The sequence below is a fragment of the Thunnus albacares genome, chromosome 19 (genome assembly GCF_914725855.1).
Source record: "Thunnus albacares chromosome 19, fThuAlb1.1, whole genome shotgun sequence".
NCBI lineage: Eukaryota > Metazoa > Chordata > Actinopteri > Scombriformes > Scombridae > Thunnus > Thunnus albacares.
In genome coordinates this window covers 5,496,717-5,521,324 of record NC_058124.1, presented here as the reverse complement: position 1 = coordinate 5,521,324, position 24,608 = coordinate 5,496,717, and the positions used below count along the sequence as shown (strand labels likewise).

General features: G+C 39.6%; 2 protein-coding genes across 3 annotated transcripts in view; both read right to left on the bottom strand.

The window, feature by feature from the left end:
• col22a1 (collagen, type XXII, alpha 1) overlaps positions 1-13,154 on the bottom strand; it is a 61,494-nt gene extending 48,340 nt beyond the window's left edge. For both annotated transcript variants that reach the window (XM_044336315.1, XM_044336316.1), the window contains exons 1-4: positions 12,958-13,154; positions 10,111-10,259; positions 9,450-10,016; positions 4,594-4,674 (exon numbers count right to left, since the gene is read on the bottom strand). In XM_044336315.1, coding sequence (XP_044192250.1) covers positions 4,594-4,674; positions 9,450-10,016; positions 10,111-10,201 — 739 coding nt within the window. In that variant the 5' untranslated portion in view covers positions 10,202-10,259; positions 12,958-13,154. The remainder of the gene's footprint in view (positions 1-4,593; positions 4,675-9,449; positions 10,017-10,110; positions 10,260-12,957) is intronic.
• Positions 13,155-17,565: 4,411 nt separating this feature from the next.
• On the bottom strand, positions 17,566-20,765 carry LOC122970211. The gene is made up of 2 exons (XM_044336289.1): positions 20,652-20,765; positions 17,566-19,644 (listed from the first exon to the last, which is right to left on the bottom strand). The coding sequence occupies exons 1-2, from the start codon at positions 20,664-20,666 to the stop codon at positions 18,535-18,537; spliced, it is 1,125 nt and encodes a 374-aa protein (XP_044192224.1). The 5' UTR covers positions 20,667-20,765; the 3' UTR covers positions 17,566-18,534.
• Between the last annotated feature and the right edge of the window lie 3,843 nt (positions 20,766-24,608).

The following is a 24,608-nucleotide window of genomic DNA, read 5'->3' as shown; positions in this document are numbered from 1 at the left end:
CAATGTATTTCTCCAGGCAATGCCGCAGTTACAGAATTACTGCAGTTTGGAAAACCCAGGACATCTTTGTCATGTCAAGGAGCTTCAGACCTCAGACTGCTGTTTGATAACATTTTGCCCCATGAGAGGCCCAATGCAGGTTTTGTCTCTTACAGTAGATCTGATCATGACACAACTGTTAGTGCTATATGTAGTGTAGAGTAGGGGTGTGCAGGGGTTTTTACAAATAATTATTTCATACAAATATTTTAAAAATTATTTGTTTTCAGGAAGATAAAAAAAAACCTGCTAAAAACCAGTAAAATACCAGTGCGCAGGTCAGTTACATCGCCCTCTCAGTCTCTCTCCTCTGCTCTGCTGTTACATCTATTAGCAAGTCTCAACGAGGGGAATCACATCCATCTGCTACATGACGCACATTGCTAATTTTGACATCACTCCCGGAGTTGGGGGTGTTCCCCAGAGATAAAGCTGAGCTACTGACACACGTGAAGTGCTTTCAAGGGACTCTCCATAATCTGTTGTTCCCCTTCTCCTTTCCACAAAGTTGGGTTGTAAAAAATAGGCAGTAAATGAAAAGTGCAAGGCAAGAATCGCCTTTGAAGTTCTTCCCTACACATTACACGATGTGCTGTCTCTGTTTTATGGGTGTATAAATAGGTAGAGGTCTGTCTGCAAGGAGGTGATGAGTAAGGTTTTAGCTCAATAGTCAGCACAGTCATCTACGATCTGGGAGACTTTTTTTTAACACTTTAATATCCTAAAATTAAAAGTGTAATAAAAACAAAAACTGGATTTTTATGCCTCTTTCCACTTTTATTAATATAAATACAAATATAAATAATTTTGCTGCCTCAACAAATATAGATACAAATACAAATATTGGGCTCTCTGCACATCTCTACTGTAGAGAGCAAATCAATAATCATTCTTGTACTTTCTCTCACTGTGCCAACATCTAAAGTAAAATTGTTCAGGGCACATGATTCGCCTCCTTATTGTTTGTACTCCTGGTGGTACCTGGACCATACTGTGGGTACCGTTATTGTATAGAAATCCATTTGTAAATTAGTAAGCTTACATCATGATGAAACTAAGGATTTAAAGTGATTATAGTAATTCTTTGGGAGTACCATTTCATTTGTGGTGCTGCTACTGTAGCTGAATGTAAATGAAGTATAAATGAGTTAGTGTATATTTATGGTCTATTCCTCAATAACATAGCTTGCAGTTTTAAAAAAGGATTTTCTCATATAATTCTCCAGTGGAGTATGACTTGGATTTTGGATCTGACTTGGAAAGACAAACAAAATACAGCCCAAAGGATTTATTCCAATTAGGGTGCTTACAGCACATCTGACAAAATGGTACGTCTGCTTAAGAAAACATGAGTGGATTTCAGTGATTTATCTAAAATTTGTTCTAATTCCTTTGCGGTTTGGGGGAAAGCATAACCACGTAATTAGCACTTGCCCAATGGCAAGGATGTGATAATGTGTCTCGACAGTGTGAAGTGATGCTGTCACCTCTGATCAGAAGCACACACTCTTCCATTCTATACTAACAAATCACTGCTGATTGGATGGTCTCCCACTTGGACCAAAAAGTCACTTCAACTTTCAGCAACCTATTTTGAGAAGGTGAGAAATGTCAATATTGTTATCAGTTTGTGATATAAAACTTTCTTTACCTCTAACATGGCTTCACTGATGTAGTAAAGTAACTATAGTCCTTTATATGCTATTTTGTACTTCTACTCCATTATATTTCAGAGGGAAATGTTTTTACTCAGCTACATTTGTTTGACAGCTATAGTTACTAATTACTTTGCAGAATAAGATTGTATATACAAAACACGTGATCAGTTTACAAAATATAAGTTGAGCTATCCAACAGTATATAAAGTAGTAAAGGGCTTTTGTTGAGATTAAAATGCTGCTTACACATTAACTCATTATTAACTAATAATCCAGTAACACTATTTAGTACATGCATAATAATATAACACTCAAAGGGCCATTTGGAAATTAGTATTTCTACATTGTGGAAGTAGTCCAACTTTTACTAAAGAGATCTATGCTAAGTTAACTGGCTGCTGGAATTTGGTTCATATTTAACATACAGGCATGAGAGTGGTATCAATCCTCAGACTATTCCTTTAAAGCAGTGGTTCTCAAAGTGAGGGGTCCTTGAGAAGGTTTCAGGGGGTCCCCACCAAAAAGGGGAATCATTTATTTTCAATATAATTCCATCCATAAGTAACACAATAGGGCGGCACGGTGGTGCAGTGGTTAGCACTGTCACCTCACAGCAAGAGGGTCCTGGGTTTGAACCCACTGGCCAGCTGGGGTCTTTCTATGTGGAGTTTGCATGTTTTCATGTTCTCCCTGTAACTGCGTGGGTTCTATCCGGATGCTCTGGCTTCCCCCCACAGACCAAAAACATGCAGGTTATTTTAATTGGTGACTCTAAATTGCCTGTTGGTGTGAATGTGAGTATGAATGGTTGTCTGTCTCTATACTATATGTTAGCCCTGTGATTCACTTGCGAATTGTCCAGGGTGTAACCCACCTCTTGCCCAGTGTCAGCTGAGATTGGCTCCAGCCCCCCCGCAACCCTCTAGAGGATAAGCGGTAAAGAAAATGGATGGATGGATGGAAATAACACAATGACAGAATGTATGAATATTTTGGTCATGGGTTTTAATACGTTCTCTGTAATAAAACATCTGAAAGCAAAAATCTTATCAGATGGGGGACTGTGGGACAAAATCTTACTAAATGGGGGTCTGTGGTCTAATTTGTGTCAGTTTAGAGGTCCTTGATGTGAAAAAGTTTGAGAACCAGTGCTTTAAAATAGTAGTATGGACACAGCAGATCAGTGGTGTACTGGCCATATACCAGGACAAATCCCAGTGGGATGCTGCATCGGTGGGCTGGTGGACCATCAAAAAATCCATTAAGTTTTTACCAGCCCTGTCTGTCTCTTTATTGGCCCTCTCTGTGTTCCTGTCATTCGGGGTGCACTTGAGAGCGTGCTGCGCACGTTCTGGGACAGGGCTCGCTGGTCAATCAACCCTCACAGACTCCTTGATTTTGGGGAAAAAATAACAGCTAAAAGGCAAAATGTCATTTGCCCTCAAATCTCATATCAGTTGACCCTTTGTTTTGACAAAGATTACCATGTGTCACTGTGCCAGCCAAATGTGTTAAAAGTCAGAAATTGTAAAACACTGCTTTCACCAGTCGAACATCTTTCTTTCCACAAAGTTCAACATAGCAGGAGCCCCAACAGTCATGCCTGTGCATCTGTTTTTTCTCTTAGTGTGATGGATGTGGGTGGGAGACAGACAGGAACTCAGATCCCCAAAAGACACTCATATAACAACATCCGACCTTTCTGGATAAACGCTATTCAGGAGTTCTGAGAAACTTTAAACACAGCAGCTTGGAATTTATGAAATAAAAACATCAATGATGGAGGACTAGTCACACACTTCACTTGGTAGAGGACTAGTTCAGCCACTGAATTTAAAACTCCCAGCTCCATTTAAAGGATTGTATCAGTTTCACCTCCTTAAGGAAATAGTCTGACATTTTGGAAAGTACGCTTATTCACTTTTTTCTTGATAGTTAGATGAGAAGATTGAACTATTATATCTGTACAGTAAATATGAGGCTACTGCCAGCGGCTGGTTAGCTTAACTTAGCATTAGGGGGAAATAGTTATCCCTACCAAAGGTAAAGACAAAATACACCTAGCATTACCTTTAAATCTCACTAATTAACATGTTATATCTTATTTGTTTGATCAAACTTAGATATCATGTGTTACTTAGTGAGCTTTAGAGGAGCTGGTAGGTTTTTTACCTTTACCTAACTGTTTCCCCCGTTTCCAGTCTAATGCTAAGCTACGCTAACTGCTTGCTGATAGTAGCCTCATATTTACTGTACAAAAACTGCAGTGGTATCAATCTTCTCATCTAACTCTCAGCAAGAAAGCAAAGGTATTGCCCAAAACATCAAATTATTCCTTTAACTAGAAGTCATGTATACTTTCTGACCATTTTTGAATGCATGTTGTTGCAAATTTGATTTTTTTAAAAATTATGCAGATGATAGAGTTTCAAGAATCTACTAATGGATTTTCATATCCTATGGAAATGGAAGCCAACGGCTGGTTGAAACTGTAGACAGAATACATCTACATTTACGAAACATTTACAGAATGGTTAGCTGTGATGAAAAGTGGGTAAATGTGGTTAAATTCAAACCTGTCAGCATTTTGTTTTTATGATGGCACTGTAAGATAAGACAGAAAATGAATCCTTCTCTAATCCTTTTAGAAAAATAGCGCATTGCAAGTCATGAATAAAACCATTTCGGTTTCCAATCACATAGAAATAGAGGAAACTGGTGGGTGAAAACGGTCTTAATCTTTGCGTATAAAAAGTATCTCTTTGTTTCTCTTCATGTAAAAAAGCTAAACGTGGGAGTGTAGGAAATGCTTTGAAAAATAAAGAGTTGACTTTGTGGTTGACAAGTGTTGCCAGCACCAACTGTTGCTGTGAAGAAAGTAGCAGTTTGCACATACCTGGAACCTCTTCAAGACCATAACTGGTGCTGTCGGGCTTAAACCGATCAGGTTGAACCTTCATGTTTGGACACAGTACATCTGAGGAGAAAGGACAATAGATCAGTTAGACACGTTGTAAGTCAGGATGTGAGGTTTTTATGGGAACACAGGGTAGGCAAAGTGAACTTCTCAAATACTGGTAACCTTTTATCTTCCTGTTGGAAATCTGTGTTATTGTTTTATTATGAGAAGCAGACATTCAAATACTTTATGGGGGGGCTTGATGAAAAGGGTTGTAAGTGTTGGATTGGTTTAGGAGAACCTGTCCTCCCAAGAAAAACAACACTATAGGTTATAATGTCAGTCGCCAAAAACGACCTACAGTTATATTTGAGTGACAGATGGCATCTAGAGGCCGTAGTAATTATGACCCAGAGAAGTGACACAGTTCGGATGACATCTATATAAGGTGACAAATTTCCATATTCAGAGGTGGCGGGTTGGGTGGCTGGTTAGATCGTAACTTGCAAAAAGTATACTTTAGACTTTGCTGCAGGACGCCGCTGTTCGCTTCCCGTTTCCAACTGCGAGTGTCATGTTTCCAAACATGAGTCAGGACAGTTTTTTAAAAACCATAACTATGACTGTTGTGGTGTTTACTGTTGCCACGACGACAAAGGTTGCATAACTTCAAGGAAGTAGGAACTTTAACCCACACTACGTTGCAAGTGATCTTTTCACCCAAACCATGATCTTTCCCTAACTCTGAGCAAGTGGTTTTTGTGCCTAAACCTAACCAGACCTTAACCACAGCGTCGTCACACCATAAAACATCGTTGTTTTTTAACATTGATTTGTAATGGTTTTGGAAAGCACAGACAAATGATGTTTTCCTATCAATTACTGCCAATAGAGGCGCTGGTTTAGAAAACACTCCTATGGGTCGTTCTGGAGTGCATGTTCAAATGACCTATTTGGTCGTTTAATTTGGAGGGCTTGTTGTTTTAGGAAGTGGTGATCTCACTGAAATGCAGCCTTATGACTGATATGTGATCTGAAGAGCACCAGCACAGACAGATTGCCCTCCATCTCTCCTGACTTATGTCTGGGGGAAGGGTGGTGTGCGTGGGTGGTTGAGAGTGGTTCTGCTACAGCATGGGGCACATTCACAGGCCCAAGAAGCAGTCACAGTTTTATGTTTCCACACACACACATATTTCAGTGATGGTGATGACAGTGAGAAAGGCAACACCATCAGGTTAGGTTTTTATTGACAGGAGGGGTATTTGCTATTTGTGTGCTCCACTAAAGAATGCAGATAGTTTAGTTTAATAGATGTAAACATTGGTTTAGAGATGAGTATGACAATTTCAAAGGATCTTAAAACCACACACATTTTCTCACTTGAAGGTGTTGAATTTTGTCTGCAGCATTGAAAATTTACATTTAAAATTCTGAACAACAAAATGTTTTCTTTTCAGAAACAGAGTTCCACAGACCTCACTACGAAAGTTTTATTGAAACTTTATAGCTGAGAAATACTCCCTGTTGGTAGGGAGGTTTGTGGGTATTCTGGAGTAACAGTGATGGCAATGTCAATCCATTGGTTGGTCCACCACTTTGGTCCAGACTGAAATATCTCAAAAACTACTGGATGGATTGGCAAGAATTCACACTGCCCAAAGTATGAGTCCAAGTGACTTTGCTGATGCCCTGACATTTCCTCTTGCATCATTGTGAGGTTGATATTTGTGGTTATGAGTAAAATGTCTCAAGACTAAAGACATTCATCTGCCTTAAGATAAATGAATTGTAATTGTAACTTTTTGATTCTCTGACTTTTTTACCAGCACTATAATTCAGTCAAAATTTCACTCTGATACTTTGGTTTATAACAAAATACCTGCATAACTAATGACATTCCCATCAGCCTCAGCTGTACATTGTTTTGTACTTATTAGCAATGTGAGCATGTTAACACGCTAAACTAAGATGGTGAATATGGTAACCTTTATACCTGCTAAACATTAGCATGTTAGCACTGCCATGGTGAACATGTTAGCATACTGTTAGCATTCAGCTCAAAGTACCTGTGGGTCTATGAATATATGCTCAAAGAGCTGCTAGCATAGCTGTTTTAATGTAATTTTTCAATGTTGCAAGCATCATAAACAAAATTTTGATTACCGCCATTGTATTGGGGTTGAGCCAAAAAGTAAAATCAAAAATATCTTCATGGCTAGATACCAAGGCAAATTGGGGTGAACTTACCTTTTAAAGCTGCAGGAGGCATGATTTTATGGAAAAATACATTCCACTTATCAACCCAAATCTATCTGGCTATTAAGATGGAGATTCAAGGCATAAGCAAACCTGGACTCACCAACATGAGAAATTCCCCCTTTCACCCCTTAAAGTTTTACTACATAACCACCATCATCTACAGTCATACTATTTTCTTTGCTTTTCTGTGTGTGTTTGTCTATGTATGTTTGCTCCTATTCATTTTACAATAGGAGAATTAAAACTTCCTGTCATATCCCATTTGGCGAGGAACATTTTGATAATATGGATCAGGTAACAATAACAAATCAGGATCCTTTCATCACTTCGTAATCAATCTGTTCAGAGGTACTTCTCATTAAACCTATTATTAGCCCAACACTCCATCTGTGTCCTGACTGTCAGCCTTAAATATTATCTGTGGCTAAAAAAAAGCTAGTGAGACACTCCAAGCTCCCTAATAGATCATGTATCTGCCAAACATCTATCAAAGCCTGCAATTTTCTTAAATCACATCTATAAAAATCGTCAAGTCAGAGAGGCTTTTAACCTTTGTGGTGTTCATTGTGAGGACAGCTCTGTTGACATGGCTTGTTTTTCTTTTCTATTCAAAGCCCAGAGCATGCCTAATGGGAAAATCCAAGCAGCTAATTTAACTGTCAGCATTCGGTTGCTTTTTTGGTAAGTGCTGTTATCTATATTTCACATGCTTGATTTCTAATTTCAGCTGTAAAGTTTGTCTTTGTTTGTGTATGAGCTTTTTTAGCAGTGCAACTGAAGGAATCTTGTTTTTCTCTTTAAGTGTTTATAAAGTCATAATGGAAGAAGGGATACATAGTTTATATTGTTTATAAAGCCAGCGACGCCACCAAAAATTACCATTTTGTGAATGAATGGAAGTGCGTCACCCTTTTTTAAAGACAGTGGTGTTGCACAGCCCTGAGACTTAGTATGCTAGATAGCTGAGCTACTCCCTGCACTTGTGGCCCTAAAGCTATAATTTAGGGATGTGACTGTGAGTTAAAATGGAAGCAATGTAAAACCTGCCCTTTGGAAGTGAATATCTCAGACAGATTCATAGTATCAGCAGAAGCCCAAGCATTACACACCTTTTTTTTTTCTTTTTTTTTTTTGCAGCCAGAGTTTGATAAAATTTTAATTCTTACTATTACTTGTGTTACCTCTCATCATTATGGCTGCTGAATTTTTAAAACATACTTTAGGTGTTAGAGCTTTGGTGTTAGAGTTCTTTGTCACTAGGGTCATGTAAGGTCATGTGTGTGATGTTATGAGCTGGTATTCTGATGTGAGGCCACATATACTCTAATGAATCAGTGCAGGACAGAATAAATAATGGCCTTTTTTTAAACCTATAGATTAAAAAATGGTGAAAACATGTAACGTGGACACTGGAGCGGCTGCAGTCAACCCACTTGAAACATTAGAGCTATAATTTTCTGGGTGGAAATAACTTGCATTGCTCAGTGAGCCAGTTGTGCTGACCACTGATATACTTAGAGACTCACTCATGGTGATTTTAGAGATTACAGAAAGAAAAAACTCAAACTTTCTTTCAGTGTAAATTTAGCCTTTGGTTAGTTCTACAAAGCATTATGCTCTAAAATTGCTGTACAGCATGTTTTATCATACAGTATATAACCTGCGTTTGTTGGCAGATTGAAAATCTATGGAGTCAAGGAGCAAGGTCAGAGACATGCAGTATCATTTTGCAAGAAGATATGCACCCCCAAAAAAGAATAAAGGCTTTTTTAAACAGTCTGAATCAACAATTTCTTCAGAAGAAATCTCCACTTTTGCCTTGTCAAACTTGACAGTTTAGAGGCAGGTTAAAGTGAGAGTTGTGAGTTTGTCATTGCTCATCAGAGTGTGAAACCATGTAATCATGTCATTTCCGTTTTTGTATTTACTGTTTGCGGGAAAGACTCATGGCATCCTTTTCTTTCCTGTCTGGCTAATTTTAGTCAGGAATTTCAAGCGTTGGAGTGCAAAGCATCCATCTTCCCCATGAAAACACACGGATACTTTCTCACTTTCCCACACAGCTCCTGGACAACATAAAACTGCTACTTTATTTAGTTTAGCTAATTCATTTGACTATCTAAATTTATGTGACATCACAGTGCTTTCTAAGCGTATGTGCCTGTATTGAAAGATTTTCTCAGTGCTCTAGGGGAAAACCATTGAGGTTAGCGTAAGACAAGCTTTCCAGTGCTAAACACCTCTGCACCAAAGCAGCAGTCAAAAAAGCAGCTACACCACAGAAATGCCTTGGTTAGAAAACTGTCATTTACAATTTTTGCAGCAGCCCCCTCACATGATTTACATTCAGTCAAAAAGAAGCCATGATAGCACAGCATGCATGTGCAGCAGCTCTTTGTGGTTGGGGTGGGGTTTTGTGGTTTGCGTCTTTCCTCGGTATCGTGGTTAAAGGTTAAAATAAGAATTTAATTTGATTAAGTGCACGTTCAGGGTGAGGCCCACTCTTCAAAGTGAGGCAAACACTTCAAAAAGAGGCCATGTGGCATGCAGTGCGAGTGATGTGTTGGCACAGAGCCTGATGGCTGACTTACTCTCACAGAGCCTCCTCCTCAGCCTGCCCCTGATCTTGTCAATGGCATTAAAGTCTGTCACATGGAAGACATGGGCATTCTTTGGCTCAGCGGCAATCTCCTCCAGCTCCTCCTTTAGCGCCTCCCCGATGCCCACAGCAAACATCCTGATACCAGCTTTGGCAGCATCTTTCGAGGGCTCCAGAACATAATCCTGGCTTCGGCCATCTGTGAGAAGGATGGCCACCCTCTGAATGCCTTTGGCAATGGGCCTTGCTCCGTTCCGCTCTGTGAAGATGTTGGTGGTAGTGTAGCTGATAGCATCCCCAGTCATTGTATTTCCCCCCAGGTAGCGTATGTTACGGGCAGCTCGCTTCACATCTTCCAGGGTCCTGTGTTTCCCCAGGTTGAACTCAGTGGTGGTCGTGTCACTGTAGCGAACAACGGCTACTCGCGTCTTGTCAGGTGCCACATCGAAAGACTCCACCAGGTTGGCCACCCATTGTCTGATCTTCTCAAAGTTCTCCTTTCCCACACTGGATGAGGTATCCAGGATAAATGCCAAGTCATAGTGGACATTTTTACATCCTGTCATAGGTAGATAGTAGGATTTAGTCACATACAGTCAATATAGGCTCTATTACTGATTTTATATCCAAACATTCAGCTTTAATGGTCTTACCTGCCCTCTGTGCTTCCACTCTCTCGCTGGAAAGAGTCAAGGCCAGAATGATCAAGACCAGGGTGATCCTAAATCCTAGTCGTAATTCCATCTTGGCCTTGGTTTGGGTCTTTTTTGTTTAGCTTATTACCACCATCAAGCTGTCCAATCTGTAGAAAGGTCAGTGGAAACAACATTTTATTATTGCATGTACTGCATCAGTCACTGCAGTAAATGTTCTACTGTTGTTTTGGAATATAAATCTTGTTTGTCAAGCCCTTGCACCTTTTTGTATTACTAGAAAATGACCAGAATTTAAGAAATTTTATCTCCAACAGGGAAACCAAAGTGGATGAAACATTTCCCGTGGTGCAGGGAGATTGCTGTAAAAAAATAGGCCACAAAAGGTGCCACATCTGTATACTGACAAGAGACTGGTGAGAGCTGATTTAAATGTGCAATAGGCACTCTATATGTATAAAGAAACAACAAAGGAAAATTATCTTTCCATTGTCCCCTATTTGAATTTCTGCCTTTTGGACACTGACAAGAAATGTTGTCCATTCTCAGTATGTGATAATTGAAACCTATGACTGAAATGCACATCTCTTTACAGCAAGTGAGTACTCCATCCAGAGAAAACTTGACTCACCAAAGATTGTTGGAACTTCTTGCCAAACTATTTTTTTTAACTATCTCCACCCACCAGCCAGAAAAAGACACTAGGAGTGTGCAGTTTGCTGATTCTGAGTTTGCTGATTTTATGATACAAGAATTCTCCATTGTGGCATTCTTTTAAATTTTGAAATTCATGCAGGTATCTCTAGTTGTCCAGTTTTGGGGCAGCTAAAGTGAAAAGTTGTACAGCTTTGATCCACCAGCTTGTTGCAAAGGAGCAATCAGGGTGTATCTGTTGGATTCATTGTCTGGGTGGCACTGACACAAAACTGTCTTATAAACACAAAACTATTCTTGCCCTTGTTGTACACCAGTGGTTGTGATGCCCACCTTAGGACTGATGTGTGACTGACCATAGCCATAACATGGGCTCATCCTGACTGGAGGAGTGTCTCATTACAGGGGGTCACCGGGGGGAGGTTGAGAGAAGTCTGAGTTATGCACAACTTGGAAAGCAATAATATGAGTCACTTATGTCCTGAAAAGTTCTTTACCATCCTTCCCCACCTTTTTGCACTCTCTGATATTTCCATTGAATTATTCTGTTAATGTAATTGTTTTCCAAAAGTGAATGGCAACCAAACCTTGAGAATGTGCTCAATGGAATATTTAAAAAAATATATTTTGTCATTTTAAGAAATACATTAATTTGCTTTCTTGTTGAGACTTAGATGAGAAGATTGATACTACTCTCATATCAGAGAGTGGAATCAATCTTTTCATCTAACTTTGCAAGAAAGCAAGTAAGTGTATTTCAGCTTTAAGTGTATTCTTCTCAAGTGTATTTAAGAAGAATACGTTTTTCCTTATATAATGAGTATCTAAGTATAGAGGGTATTATATTGTTGTACATATTGTAAAGCCCTCTGAGGCAAATTTGTGATTTGTGATATAGGGCTATACAAATAAATTGCCTTGACTTAACTATTTCCCAAAATACCAAACTTTTAATTTATTTGAGACATAATAGAATTAAAGCTAAGGTGTTATCATGTGATCCAGTTGTTCTGTGCTATATTTCTAATAACAGATACAGACTGTGATGATTTATGTTCCCTTGACACTTGCAGTAGTTCACCTGTTTTGTTGTTGCAAAGATAAATATGTTGCCATCTATGCCAAAAATGCTTCCATGTTGCTTATTTTAGACTTTTTATAACTACAAAGGTTAGTTATATGAAGGGGTAATGTATGTAAGTATCGCAAGTATATTGTTGTATGACTTTGAAATAGAAAGTGACTTAGACTGAAAGTAATTCCAGGAAATGCTGTGGAGGGACACAATTTAAACACAGCTGTCTGCTGACTGCGGCTTGGCCTACTGCACTGTAGCCTGTGAAATAGAGAGTGCATTATTTACTGTGGGTGAAGTAAAACGCTTTGGCAAATTACAAGTTTCCTTATCTGATTCTCCATTGGGCTATTTCTGCTACTTGGTTTCACTGGTGCTATTAATGAGCAGAATAGGCACACTAGCTGAATCTCTCTAATTGCCCCAATTAGTGTGCATTTAAAATCTAAGAAATTCAGCCCAGCAAGACGTCAAAAAAAGAAAAACCTCAGCCACCTTAAGAAAGCAGCTGAACAAGATCTGGATTCATTCTCCTAATCCTCTTTACCCAACTTTGTACAAGTCTAACATATTCTAATTCGTCTCCTTTTCAACTCTGATTACATTTAAATACACTGTATGGGTGTCCCAGTGTTGTGTTGAATTAATCTGTTTTCAGTTTTACAATCAGATACAGTATCCGAGATAAAGCTAAAAACAAGCTGGTTTGCAACTCTATCAACATCTGATCCTGGAGCCAGATTCCTTACAAACTGTTGGTCTGTATCACCAGACCTGTTTCCACTTCCTCTCTCAATGGCAGACCTGGGACTGCAATGTATGGTAGATGTCTTTAACAGAAGTCCCACATTTATCATTGCCAAAATGTAAAAAACAGAAACAGTTTGTTTTTTTTTCTCCCCATGCACAACCCAAGAAGAAGAGGAAAAATAAAGAGGAAGTTGGTCCAAAAGTCTGTTCTCTGATAGAGCATCTGAACAGCATGTGGATACAAAAAAAAAGCAATTCTTGCCAACAATTCAAAACTGATAAAGAATAAATAAATATTTTTAGAGTCCATTTTTAAAGAGGATATCAGTGATAGATTGGTGACTTTATGATGCTGATTTTTTTCTTACCTGGTCTGTCAATCAGTCAGCGCTACTGGAGGAATCTGTCTCTCTCTGCCTCCAGCACTCACAACCTGAATCAGTGGCAGTGCAGCATCATTACCAGGTGACAATAATCCAGAATATCTCCCCTCCAGAGGCAGGAAATTAAAATGAGATTATAATATAATCCAGGGTGACAATCCAGTGTACAGTGATGTTAAAAAGTGAGGTGAGCTTCAGCAACCTTGTGGATGTGTGGACAGAGTGGGCGGGCATTGCAAGGGGGGGAAAGTGTAGGGTTTCACTAGGGGACGAGGTGGCTTCTACTGTTCTTGACTGGGCCGTGCTCACACATAAAAAAAGGTTGAGAGGCGCAGCCAATTATAGACTCAACTTTCTGGATATTTTTGTCCTTTTTTTCTCCTCCTTTATGGCTGCGCCCATCTGAAGTGTTGCCCTCAAAGAAAGGCATGGCTTCTTGGCAACCGCCTCAACTGTCCGGCCTTTGCCACTGCGATAGCCACAGTGGAGCCGCCCTGAGGATGGTGGTGGGCCGGGCCGCGTTGGCTTCAACCCGCCAAACACTTATGGAGAAGGGCTGTATTTAAGTTGGGGAAATGATTACAGAACACTTGTGCTTGCAGCTTTGTGCTAAATGTCTGTCCTTGCTGTGACTTACAGTAAGGCTCTGTGATCTATATTACTCATGCCGTGCTGTTTTGACAAGTTGACAATCATGTCAGACCGCATATATATCTTTATTTTACACATTTGCATATATAATCACACAGTATATACATATATATCTTTATTTCATTCAGTAGTTTCTGCAGCTCTTCCTCAATTGTTTTTTATTTGACTTTCCTCCATTTTCTCCAATTCTAATTTGTGTTCTGTTTTCTTGTATTGTAACATTTTACTGTTTCCCTCTGTCATTTTCCAATTTCCTCAGAGATTATGAGTTGTTATTAAATTTATCCGATTTTCATTTTATCTAATGCCATTTTTAGAACTGATTGTTTACTTACAACAAACAAACACACACAAAACACGGTGCAAGTCACATTTTCCATATTTTACCCTGCAGTTTCTTTACTTCTAACCTATCCGCCTTGATAAAAACTTGCTCCTGTTTGTGAACCTGTGCATCTACATGTGTTTTTATTTGATAAAGAGATGTATAAGATGTCTGTGATTCACATTTCAGTGTACACTGATGTCGTTATCATGTGCGGTCATGCTCTCTGGCACAAGAGGAAGCTACCGTGAAACACGCCAGTTCCGTCTCTGTCTGTGTCCGACATCCTGGCTGGCAAACATTCTGTGTTTCTCCTCTGAAGTCCTCTGCATCACAAGACTTGTGCTGGCAGCTCTTGGTTGAACTTTCCTCTTTAAAGTGCTCCTACAGCTGTCTCCTCATGCTTTCGCTGCATTAGAAATACATCTAAGTCTGCTCTGGAGCTGTTGAGGCACCGAAATGCTCTAAAACACAGTGTCAATATTTGAATGTCAGGGACAACAAACAAGCTAGCCGTTACATCCAGACCTATTTACGGTGCCTTTGTAGCCAAGGAAAGTGAGCACAGGCCAGGCTATGTATAGGCTCAGTGTGAAGTGGATGGGAAGTGGGCTGATGATTCGGGGCAGATGCACATTATGAGTGATGGTGTCAGTCTGAGGAACCGTCTGTCGCCTTATGTGAGAGGGCTAAAGAGGTGACCAGCTTGCAGGGTGACCGAGAGGCTGCAAGCACCATGTAGTGTAGAGAAAGCCATCTGTCATTTGACTGACAGCCAGACTTCAACCTCCCACATCGGAAAGAGGCTCATCTTCTTTCAGACTATGTTCAAAATATTAATTTGTGAATTCATGTTGAGGCAGAACAGACTTTATGCATTTTTAACGGCTGAACTAGTATTTTCCTCATGCCACAGTAATTATCACATTTATTTTTGACATCAACCAACCAGGGCCAGATGTTACCATTAGGGGGTCTAGGGCAAATCTGAGTCGTGGCCCCTGTTTACACCCTGCATCCTCTCACTGTCTTTGCATTGCATATGTACTAACCTGTTGCCTTTCAGTATCATCAGGTATGTTGCACATGGAAAACTACATATGGCAACATCATTTAAAAACAGAACAGAACTCCGCTGATGGAATTACTTCCCGCCACATGCTTAAAATGCATCATTTGGTTAGTGGTATTTTTTGGGGAAAAGGCAGCAAGTTTGTATAAAATCAACACAAAAAATAAAGGTATACAAGGTTTTGACACAGGGCACCTGTACAAGATAGGCCCTCATGATAAGGAAAACTGCAGGTGTTGCCCAAAGATCATCATCATTTCAGTTTCCATTTTGCTTTGATAGTGCAGACTTCCAAAGTATTGCAATCCAGAAAATGACCACAGACTAATTCCCACAAAGTAAGCCTGGGCGAGGTTCACTGTTAAAGACAGTTGGCCACTTTGTGCGGTTGGTATTCCCACCTTGGGTTGCCTCCAATCAGAATCAAGAATTTTCAGTGGCCAGTGGTATACATTATTACAATTTATACGCTGCCCCCAAAAAAGGGAAAGCAAAGAAAAACACACTGTTTCACAACCTTTACTGCTCTATAAATAACATTTTTCCTTGTATGCCAGAAGATAAAGACAGTAAATATGCCACGGAGAGGTGGCAACAGGGACAGAATCCTTCTTCAGAGGGAGACGTATTGAATACACTCCCTTGATACCCTCATTCCCAGTGTGTTGAATGAGGAGATTTCATTTGCTTGTTTCCAATAAAGTGAACGCAATTTGTTGTAGTTTGTTTTTTATCTTGTTTTTTTTTTTTATCTTCTATTTATTATTTTCTATAAATTGTTTTATGATAGTAATTTACATCATATGATTGTGGCTCCCCCTGCTGGGATAGACCTGTTGTGCCAGTTGTGGACATCTATAATTAACTCCACCGGTGTCTATTGATCGTGAAATTGCCAGCACACACACTGAAGACAGGCATCTTTCCCGAATCATCCGTGTGGCAATTAAAAAAGTCAATTAAAAAAGTCAATTTGGAGTGCTGTCCTAGTCTTTCTTTTTCATTATGCAAGAAGATGCCACCATCTCAGATTTGGTAGGAAATCTGCTGCTCTGCTTTAAAGCACAAAACAGCAAGATGACACTGTTTTTCCAGTACCAAACTAATAGCAGGTTGCCCGTAGACCCGTACCATAGACTATATATAAAGATGAACGTAGTTAAATGTGATGTCATTCGTTGGTTTCACTGGAGCCTGCTTGCTGCTTTTGGTCGGCCCCATCTTTTCTGTTTGGAGCCGGGAACATTATAAATAAGGAGTGCGCTGTGTTACCTTTCACGCTCTCGAAACATGCCTGGCTACCTTGTAATCAAGTGAAAGTTAGCTGACTGGGAACACCAAACGGTGCACACTTGGGCTAACATTAGCTACTTTAGCTAAATTGTGATAACAGGACAGGCATTGTAATCAAGTCAAATTAAATACATTAAACTGAAATATTGTGACAATAGTCAAACTCCATACGAGTCCTGGAGCCGGGGAGGGCAGCAGGTGAGCAAATTGTATATCAGCTGTCAATCAACACCCACACGGCAAATATCAAAGCTACTGTAAGTCTTCAAATCTTATTAACGGAGCAATAATTTCCAAAATGACCACCAGCACTTATTAGAGGGCCTGAATTTAGCGATTTAGACAAAAATGATTAATTGAAAAAAATGATCGATTTAGCATTTTTAGAGAGAAGTTGACACTTTTTGAATGGGAAAAGGCTTGTTTGGAGCCATATCTAGTGGCTGTGAGTGGCATTGCACTTTAAGGTACTACTGCATTAGCTTCCGCCTCAAGCCGTGGTAGTTGCCACTCGACCTGTACCCCTAAACCTATGGGGATTTTTTACCCATGAGCTGAGTTAAATATAGAGATTTCAACAGTAACTAATTAATTATTTGGTTGAGAAAAGTGTGACTTCTTGCCATCACACCAGATTTATTTGCTTACAACTAGAGTTTATGGCAGTTTTTGTGGAGGAACCTTTCAAAGTTACACCTTTAAAGTCTACAGGTGGTGAAACTTCATAAACCAGTGACAGATTTGAAAATGGTCAGAAAACACCATGTTTCAGCTTTTCAGAAGGACTGATGAAACAAATAGACTGTGATACAAAGCCAAGTGGAACAAGGGCAACTTTTGGTCTGTAGGACCTCAAAGGTGCTGAGCGTGTGTTTTGGTCTGATGCCCCTGAGTGAAAAACCGGGGTGAACTCACATCTAACATGTTTATCCTCTTCAGTGAAGTTAAGAAAAATGGAGAAAAAAACTACAATGGCTCTTTGCAACAACACAAATCAGGGCTTAAAAGAGAGGTGGCCTTAATTTTGGGAATCATGTAGGCCTACTGATCTTCCTTCTAGTCTCATTTGTTTTAGACAGTCATAAACAACTGTCTTGGCCTGATCCTGCCTTTTTAAAAGCAAACAATACTGATATCTCTGTTTTGAGTCAGAAAAGCAGAAATATTACAAATATGAAAAAGTACATGTTTTGGTAAAACTCGTATAAATCATAAGTTCAGATTTAGTGAGGGACATTCAGCAGATAAAACAGTTGGTTCAGATGTTTAATGTGTTTACATATACAGTATATCACAGTATTAATTCTCGTGTACAGGATTCTTTTTTGATGTTCATTGAGTGCTGGTCAACCAGAAACCACCCATTAATTTATCTCTTAATTACTGATCATGCTCACATTTTTTCTATGAGGCATCTTTGTGCTGTTTCATTATCTTGGATCAACTATAGTGGTCTAACTCATCCTGTGATGTGCCAGAAGCTTTGCTTTGTACCTTATCTGCTTCACCTTGAATCAGTGTGTACTCTGATCTGGGGAGTAGCTTTTGGAAATGGGACAATCTATAATTCTGGAGGACCTGGCATACACTTTATGAAATGCTGTTCATTCATTTATTTATTTTCTATTTTGGGAGCACAGTGGGAAAGACTACCAGACCATTAATGAACTTGAAAGTGGTCTGGCTCTGTGCCAACAAAATGTAAGGGAATTACACCTCTGCTACTTTCCTCAGATATTTCACAACAGTGCACTACACGGGGCATTTCATTTCATAAAAGCATGGAAGAAAAATCTAGTGCAAGCAACATGTCTTAATACTAAAGACTCAAATGTTTAAATAAAACACCTGAGAACAAGTTTCTCAGCAACCTGCTTTGTTTTCTTCTTTTATGCATATATTTAAAAAGAAAGAAAAAACTGGTTTTCCAGATTTGAGATATTTGTGCTCATTAAAAGGACTAATTCTGTAAAGCGGTTTGTAATGGAACAGTTTTTGCCCAGTTTTTATGCTTCCTAATTATGATTTTTCATCTACTGAGAAAATCACATTACTTGGTTCATGTATCCCTGTATACTCTATCACTGTTTATTAGACTATGAATCGGCTTAAATGTGTGATAAGCTTGTTTCTGGTGGGTCTCCACATTGTACAAGTGCATCTCTAAGCATGACTACATTTTGCAAAGTCCCAAGCTGCACAAGTGACAGATCCAATATAATTACAGTTGGAGACATTCCAGAGGGACTGCATTGTTATGCTTTGTGATCAAGGGTTTTTTCCTCTTTAATCTCCAGTTAGAAGCATTTGGCTTAACATCATCAAGTGTATGTTCGCTGCTTCCACCTTCAGCCGATTGTCGATTCATAGTGCATCTTGCAGATTGCTGACTGCAATCCTCATGATGGCCCTTCCTGACACTTCTATATTCCCAGGAGGCTGCAGGAGACTCTTTGATGCCTTTTCCAGCATGCGGCTGGCTTCTCAGAGCCCTGTCTGCCCGTTGCCCTTTGCCTTGGACACCTTGGGCCAGCTTGCCTTCATCTGCAGATAATCCCCCTGTTGACGTGTTTGAATTGCACTGATCCTCTTCTAGGCATTGTGCTCTCCTCAGCCTCACACGCCTCCTCCCCATCTCCTGTTGGAGGGTGCTGGGGTTTTGGCATGCCGCCTCTCCACCACATGCGGCCTGAGCTTTAATTCGGGGAGAAAGTAAAGGAGGTACAGGTTTGCTGCACAGAGGAGCTGGGGTACCTCGGCACACCACATCCGCCAGATGCTTGTCTGCATTCTGCTCTATGGGCTCGGAACGTGTCAGCTGGGGCCTTGAAGATTTCTTTTGCTGTTTGGCTTTGAGTGGCTCAGTGGAAGCAGAAGGGCACACTGCAGCTTTTACCAGTCTCTGTTTCACACAGGATTTTGCCTTCCTTGTACAGGGCTCATTCACTATCCCATCTAGCTTACAGGCTGCAGGCTTGGCCTCCTGCTGGATAACCTTAAGTTTTTGCCTCTGAGACTCCCTCACCTCCTCTGGCAGCTCCAGCGGGGCAAGCTTCAGAGGGCGTCTGACTGGTCGATTCTCGGCCTCCCTCTCTAAGATAGGCTTGGGTGACTTGAGCAGCAACAAGTCCAACTGTGCCGTGCCCTCTTGGGTCGGTGAGGAGGCCGTAAGTCGACCCACTGCCTCCTTTCCATGTGTTGTTGACAGATGGAGGCCAGGTGTTTTTGAATTGCGGCCATTTTTAGCTTCCAGCTTAAGGTTTTGACCATTCAGTTGCAACATGGTATTTTTAACTTGGATGGTCAACATTTCTTCTTGCTGGGGAACCCCCTGAACAAAAGAGAAATCAGTGACTCATATCAATCTTATCATTAAAATGATAATGTGGCCTCTGCTACCACATAGACATATTTCTCAACAGAACACTGAAAATAATAATGGTACTTATCTCTTAACAATTGCAATACCACTAACAAGTTTAAGGTTTAGCCCTAACCCTAATTCTTGTCTATAGATTTTTCTATAGATTTCTATGTATATAGATTTTTTTTTCATTTATTAATGCTTTATAGATTGATAATAAGCCATTAAAAGAGACAACTTCTTGGAAGTTCTATTGACAAATTCATAAGTAAAACCCCTTCAAGGGACTGTTTGACCACTTACCCTCTGAAGAAGAACTGCAGAGCATCTGGACCTAAATCCAATCTGGACCTAGATCCATTTATCAACAACTTATACTGCAGACTTATTATAAATTATTATGAACTGAGAACGATGTAGCCTAGTAACATTTATAACTGCAGACATAGTGGATTATTAAAATAAGTAAATCATCAATAAACTGTCATGTGGTTCTTACTTTGTAATAAAAATGGTCTGCAGTTATGGTTCTTTACTACAATCAGCAGCCAGTTATTGCTTGTTACAGTTCTAAAAGCATAGTGAAGCCAGTAGTTACAACTTATAAATTGTTTATGAATTATGCCTTATCAGTAGGTGGTACCATGGCTTTACTGCAAGACAACAATTACAGTTACGCATAAACCTTGACTCAAAATATTCCATAATACTATAATTGTATATGTATAATGTGTAATTTGCCAGCAGTGCCCAAAGTTCTCCAACCTCTAAAAGAATTTCTGCACAGGTGGCATACATGTAACTACTGTACTATTCACTACTAGAAAAATGAAGATGATGAAATCATTATATTTGTGCTAGAAGTAACCGATAAAGTGTATTACAAGCATATTCCATCATTTTCACTGTGTATCACACAAACTAACATTGCCTATGTCTGTTACCATTAATAAACTGTTAAAAACTATACTCACTGGTTTGGCAAACATCTCTTCCTTGAATTTGTGTTAAATCATTTCTTGCACTGCAGCGGAACGATGGTGTTACTGTGCCTGTGTTTGTTTGGTCCGTGCCACCTGGCCAAAGGCAATGACACTGCAGTTGAAGCAGGTTTTAGCAGACTTAATGTAATTAAGCAGATTAGGGTCACAGTGCAGTAGAGTGATCTCTTATGATCTCCAGTTTAGTGGCAGCCAATATGCCCACTCATAGCTATGCCTTTGTTGACAAAAGTTTGTGTTCATCATCCTCACGGCAATCTTTTAGTCACATAAAATAAATGGAAAGCTGATAATGTGGGAATCAAATAAATCAGGAGTTTTTCTTTTTCACTTGCCACTAGATGGTGCCAGAGACCTCCTTTGCATATTGGCATCAACAGTGGAGTTTCGTGGCCTCATCATCATTACATGCAGAACACAGCCAGCTGTCAGGAAGCTAGTGGCCTCATGTAGAATCATTTGAATTTGATCCTTTATGATTCTGTTTCTGTTACCTTTGAGTGTGAATATATTGTAACATACAGAATGTGAAGCTATTTCTCTTAAGCTACAGTGTTTCTATGCAGTTTCCCTTTCATTTTGAGTTAGCACATAAAAATAAACAGTACATAATATGTCATCACAGTATCTCAACCCCAGGGTCAGAACCTCACAAGACTCCCCAAGGAAATAAATGGCAATTGACAGGTCAGAGACAGGTAGATAATTGTGTTAATAATGCATATTTTTTTCAGATTGGCTCTTTTTTTTGGGTGAGGGGGGGGGATACTCATTAATTGACATGAGCAAATGAAATATGCTTGAGGGTTTTAGCATTGATGCATTCAACAATGATAATGCAAGTCAGAGCCTAATTGAAAATATGCCAAATGAAAAATAAATGATTATATGTGATTATCTGCAGCAGCAAAGTGCCTCTATAGTGTTTTCAAATATAAGATTCAACCGTTTTTAATGTGTATTTTTAATGAAGTGCCCTCATTTAGGTAAATCCAAGTAAAACTCTGTATGGATTTTACTTTTTAAGATCAAAACAAAAAAGAGGAGATACAAAAGGAGGCAAAGGTGTTACAGAGGGATTTGTAACCTTTGAAGTAACTGAATTGTGGATAAAGGTGCTGCAACTCAATATCAGAAAGATGTCCTTTATACTGTCTACATTCAGTTTAACTTTGATCTAATTCTCCCCCGAGCCCCGGTGTTGGTAATAGTTTTTCAGCTTAAATATCTTCAGACAGGCTAGATAAGACAATGATGTGGGGTGTGTTTCCTGCAGGAATATCTGCAGATCATAATCACTTTCAGACAGCAGCTTGTTTTAAATTTTAGCTCCATCGCTCCCACATCAGCCTCATTTATTGTATTTAGAGGCAGACTGTTGCAGAGTTTTCCTACGATGGATGAGACTGTTGTAAGCGTGCAGTTGTGCTTCCTATAGTAGATCCATTTTTCATCAGGCAGACAGACTCAATCATCATTGAAAATCTCCTGTTCTCCATTGTCTCGTTCTCTCGCCTCGGGCTCCCAAAAAAGCAGGATGTCAGCACCTGCTTATTGCAAAGCTTCATCATATCATTGGCATGGTGGAGATGGTCCCACTGCAGAGCAACTTGGCTCTGCTTACATGATCATTTAAGATGCAAAATTACAGGCTTAACGCCAAGAGAAGGCCTTAACGCCCCTCTGCCACTGTTCTTATTGTGTCGCCCTCTGCGTTGCCTGACATTCACGCAGTATAATTACTGCGGTGTGGGAAGGGATAAAAAGGGATGTTGCCTGCTCATTCTCCCACCTACTGAACATCCAGCTGCACTACATGGGCCACTTGGAGAGAAGAGGGCGACTGGACAACAGAGATCCTTTTTCAGTTACATTCTACCAGAATTCGTGACACGTAGCATTTTGTGCCATAAGGTTGGTTTGACACATTTTTTTGAAGACTGGTATGCCAATACCAGTTGCAGTTGCATATTATCAATATTAGACATGTCTTAGACTATTTTCATGCCAATTAGAAGGATTCAAGAACAATTAAATGAATACATAAACTGTCATTTCAGGTTTCAGGTTTGACTCACAGATGTGTTACTTTTTTCTTAGGATGTAAATATGAGGGAATGATCCTTATTACTGAGGCTAATGAAAAGATAGAGAGTGATTAGTTTTACATAGGATTATCAACTTATTTCTTTTGCAGCAAAGATTTGGTTCCACTGTGGTCTGATCCTTGCCTGACAGTCTGGATTTTTAAGAATGAGGTTTTATTCAGTAGAGCTCACAGTGTTTATTGGCAATAATCTTGGAAGTCAGTCTCCTCTGGCTTGAAATGTTAGAAGGCCGCACTTCTCTAAACCTGTTCTATTTTTAGGAATATCTTGGGAAGAAAGAAACATTTTAGCTTTTAATTAATTATTACAGTATGAGTAATTTTAAAGTTGAGAAAGTTTAAAGTTTGAGAAACTGGCCTACAGCATATTTAGAAAATCATTGAAACTGTTGTTTTAATGAATATGTAATTATATAACTCCAGGCCTGAATTCTACAGTTTTTAACAATGAAAAACTCACCTGGTGAATTTGTGAATTGAAATAAAAATGACTCCACAGTCAAGCAGCTGAAGATGTTAGGCAGTTAGAAGAAGACAGAGGGTTTCAGAAGGAGGCTCATCGTTTTTATTCAAGTGTGTTATGGCTTCACCCAGGCTGTGTAACCCAGGGAGTCCTCCACACCAAATCATGCACACACACGCACCAAAAAAAAAGAAAGAAAGAAAGAAAGAAAGAAAAGAAAACATACAAATTCAAAATGTTATGTAAAATGTTCATTTCACTCTGAACAATTCTCAACAATCTCTTCTCTGTGTGTTGAAAAGAGAGGGGACCCATACTGGAGTTTACTGTACAGACATCAGTTTCATAATTGTGACAGAAGACGTCAGTCGGTCCAACATGACCACCAAACCGCATGGATGCCAACGAGATGGGATATAATCTCCTGTAAGGAATATGGTACATGGTATTTGTTCATCAGACCTACAGAAGAACCTATTGCAAAGGATATTTCACAAATAGAAGTTATGGAACACAGCCTTTCTATTATATTGTATTACACAGATAGTAGTGCAATTTGTGTCTCTTTGTCCCTGTCATAGGAAAACATGGCACTGTTGACAGAGAAATGGCCAGCACATATTGCCACGTGCAGTAAATGACGCCTGGAAGCCAAGCACAGCTATGTAAGAAACACTGAAAACAAACAACAGCCAATAACCCTCAAAAATCACTTCACCTTTGTGTTGTTTGGTGCCATGTGGTGGGCAAAGACGAGAGAAAACAAAATGTCACACTGTTTGTCTGTTGAAGGTGATGGTGTGTGTGGCTGTTTCTCTGCACCATCTGTGTTATAGAGTAACATTCAGTCAAGGGCCATCGGTATGACACGTGGCATGATGGCAATCGTGCCACATGCCACAAGTAATATGTGTGCGTGTGGGAGGAAGGAGTATGTAAAATGATCTGACTTGCAGCTCATGACGAGCAAATGAGTTCATTTGTTTGCTGCTTCCTCTCAAAAAAGATCCATTATGGCTGATACATTCCCCAAAATGTTGCTTGGAAAAGTTTGAGTTTGTGAACTGAATGGAAGGCACACTGATCGCCATCAGTGACACTTATTGTAGGTAGATACTCCAGTGAGCTAATGCTGAGTGCTCCATCCTATCACTATTGTAAATGTACTGTATACATGCATTTAAAGGATAACTGTGGTTTATTACAACTAGGGTCCTGTTTTGGCCACAATTTCTATCAGTTATGGTCACAGTGTACTCACCAAAGTAATAGCTGAGATCTGGGAACACAGCAACATTGCTACAACAAAGTACAATGGACAAGAAATGAATGGTCAGATGATTATCCATTATCTACCTTT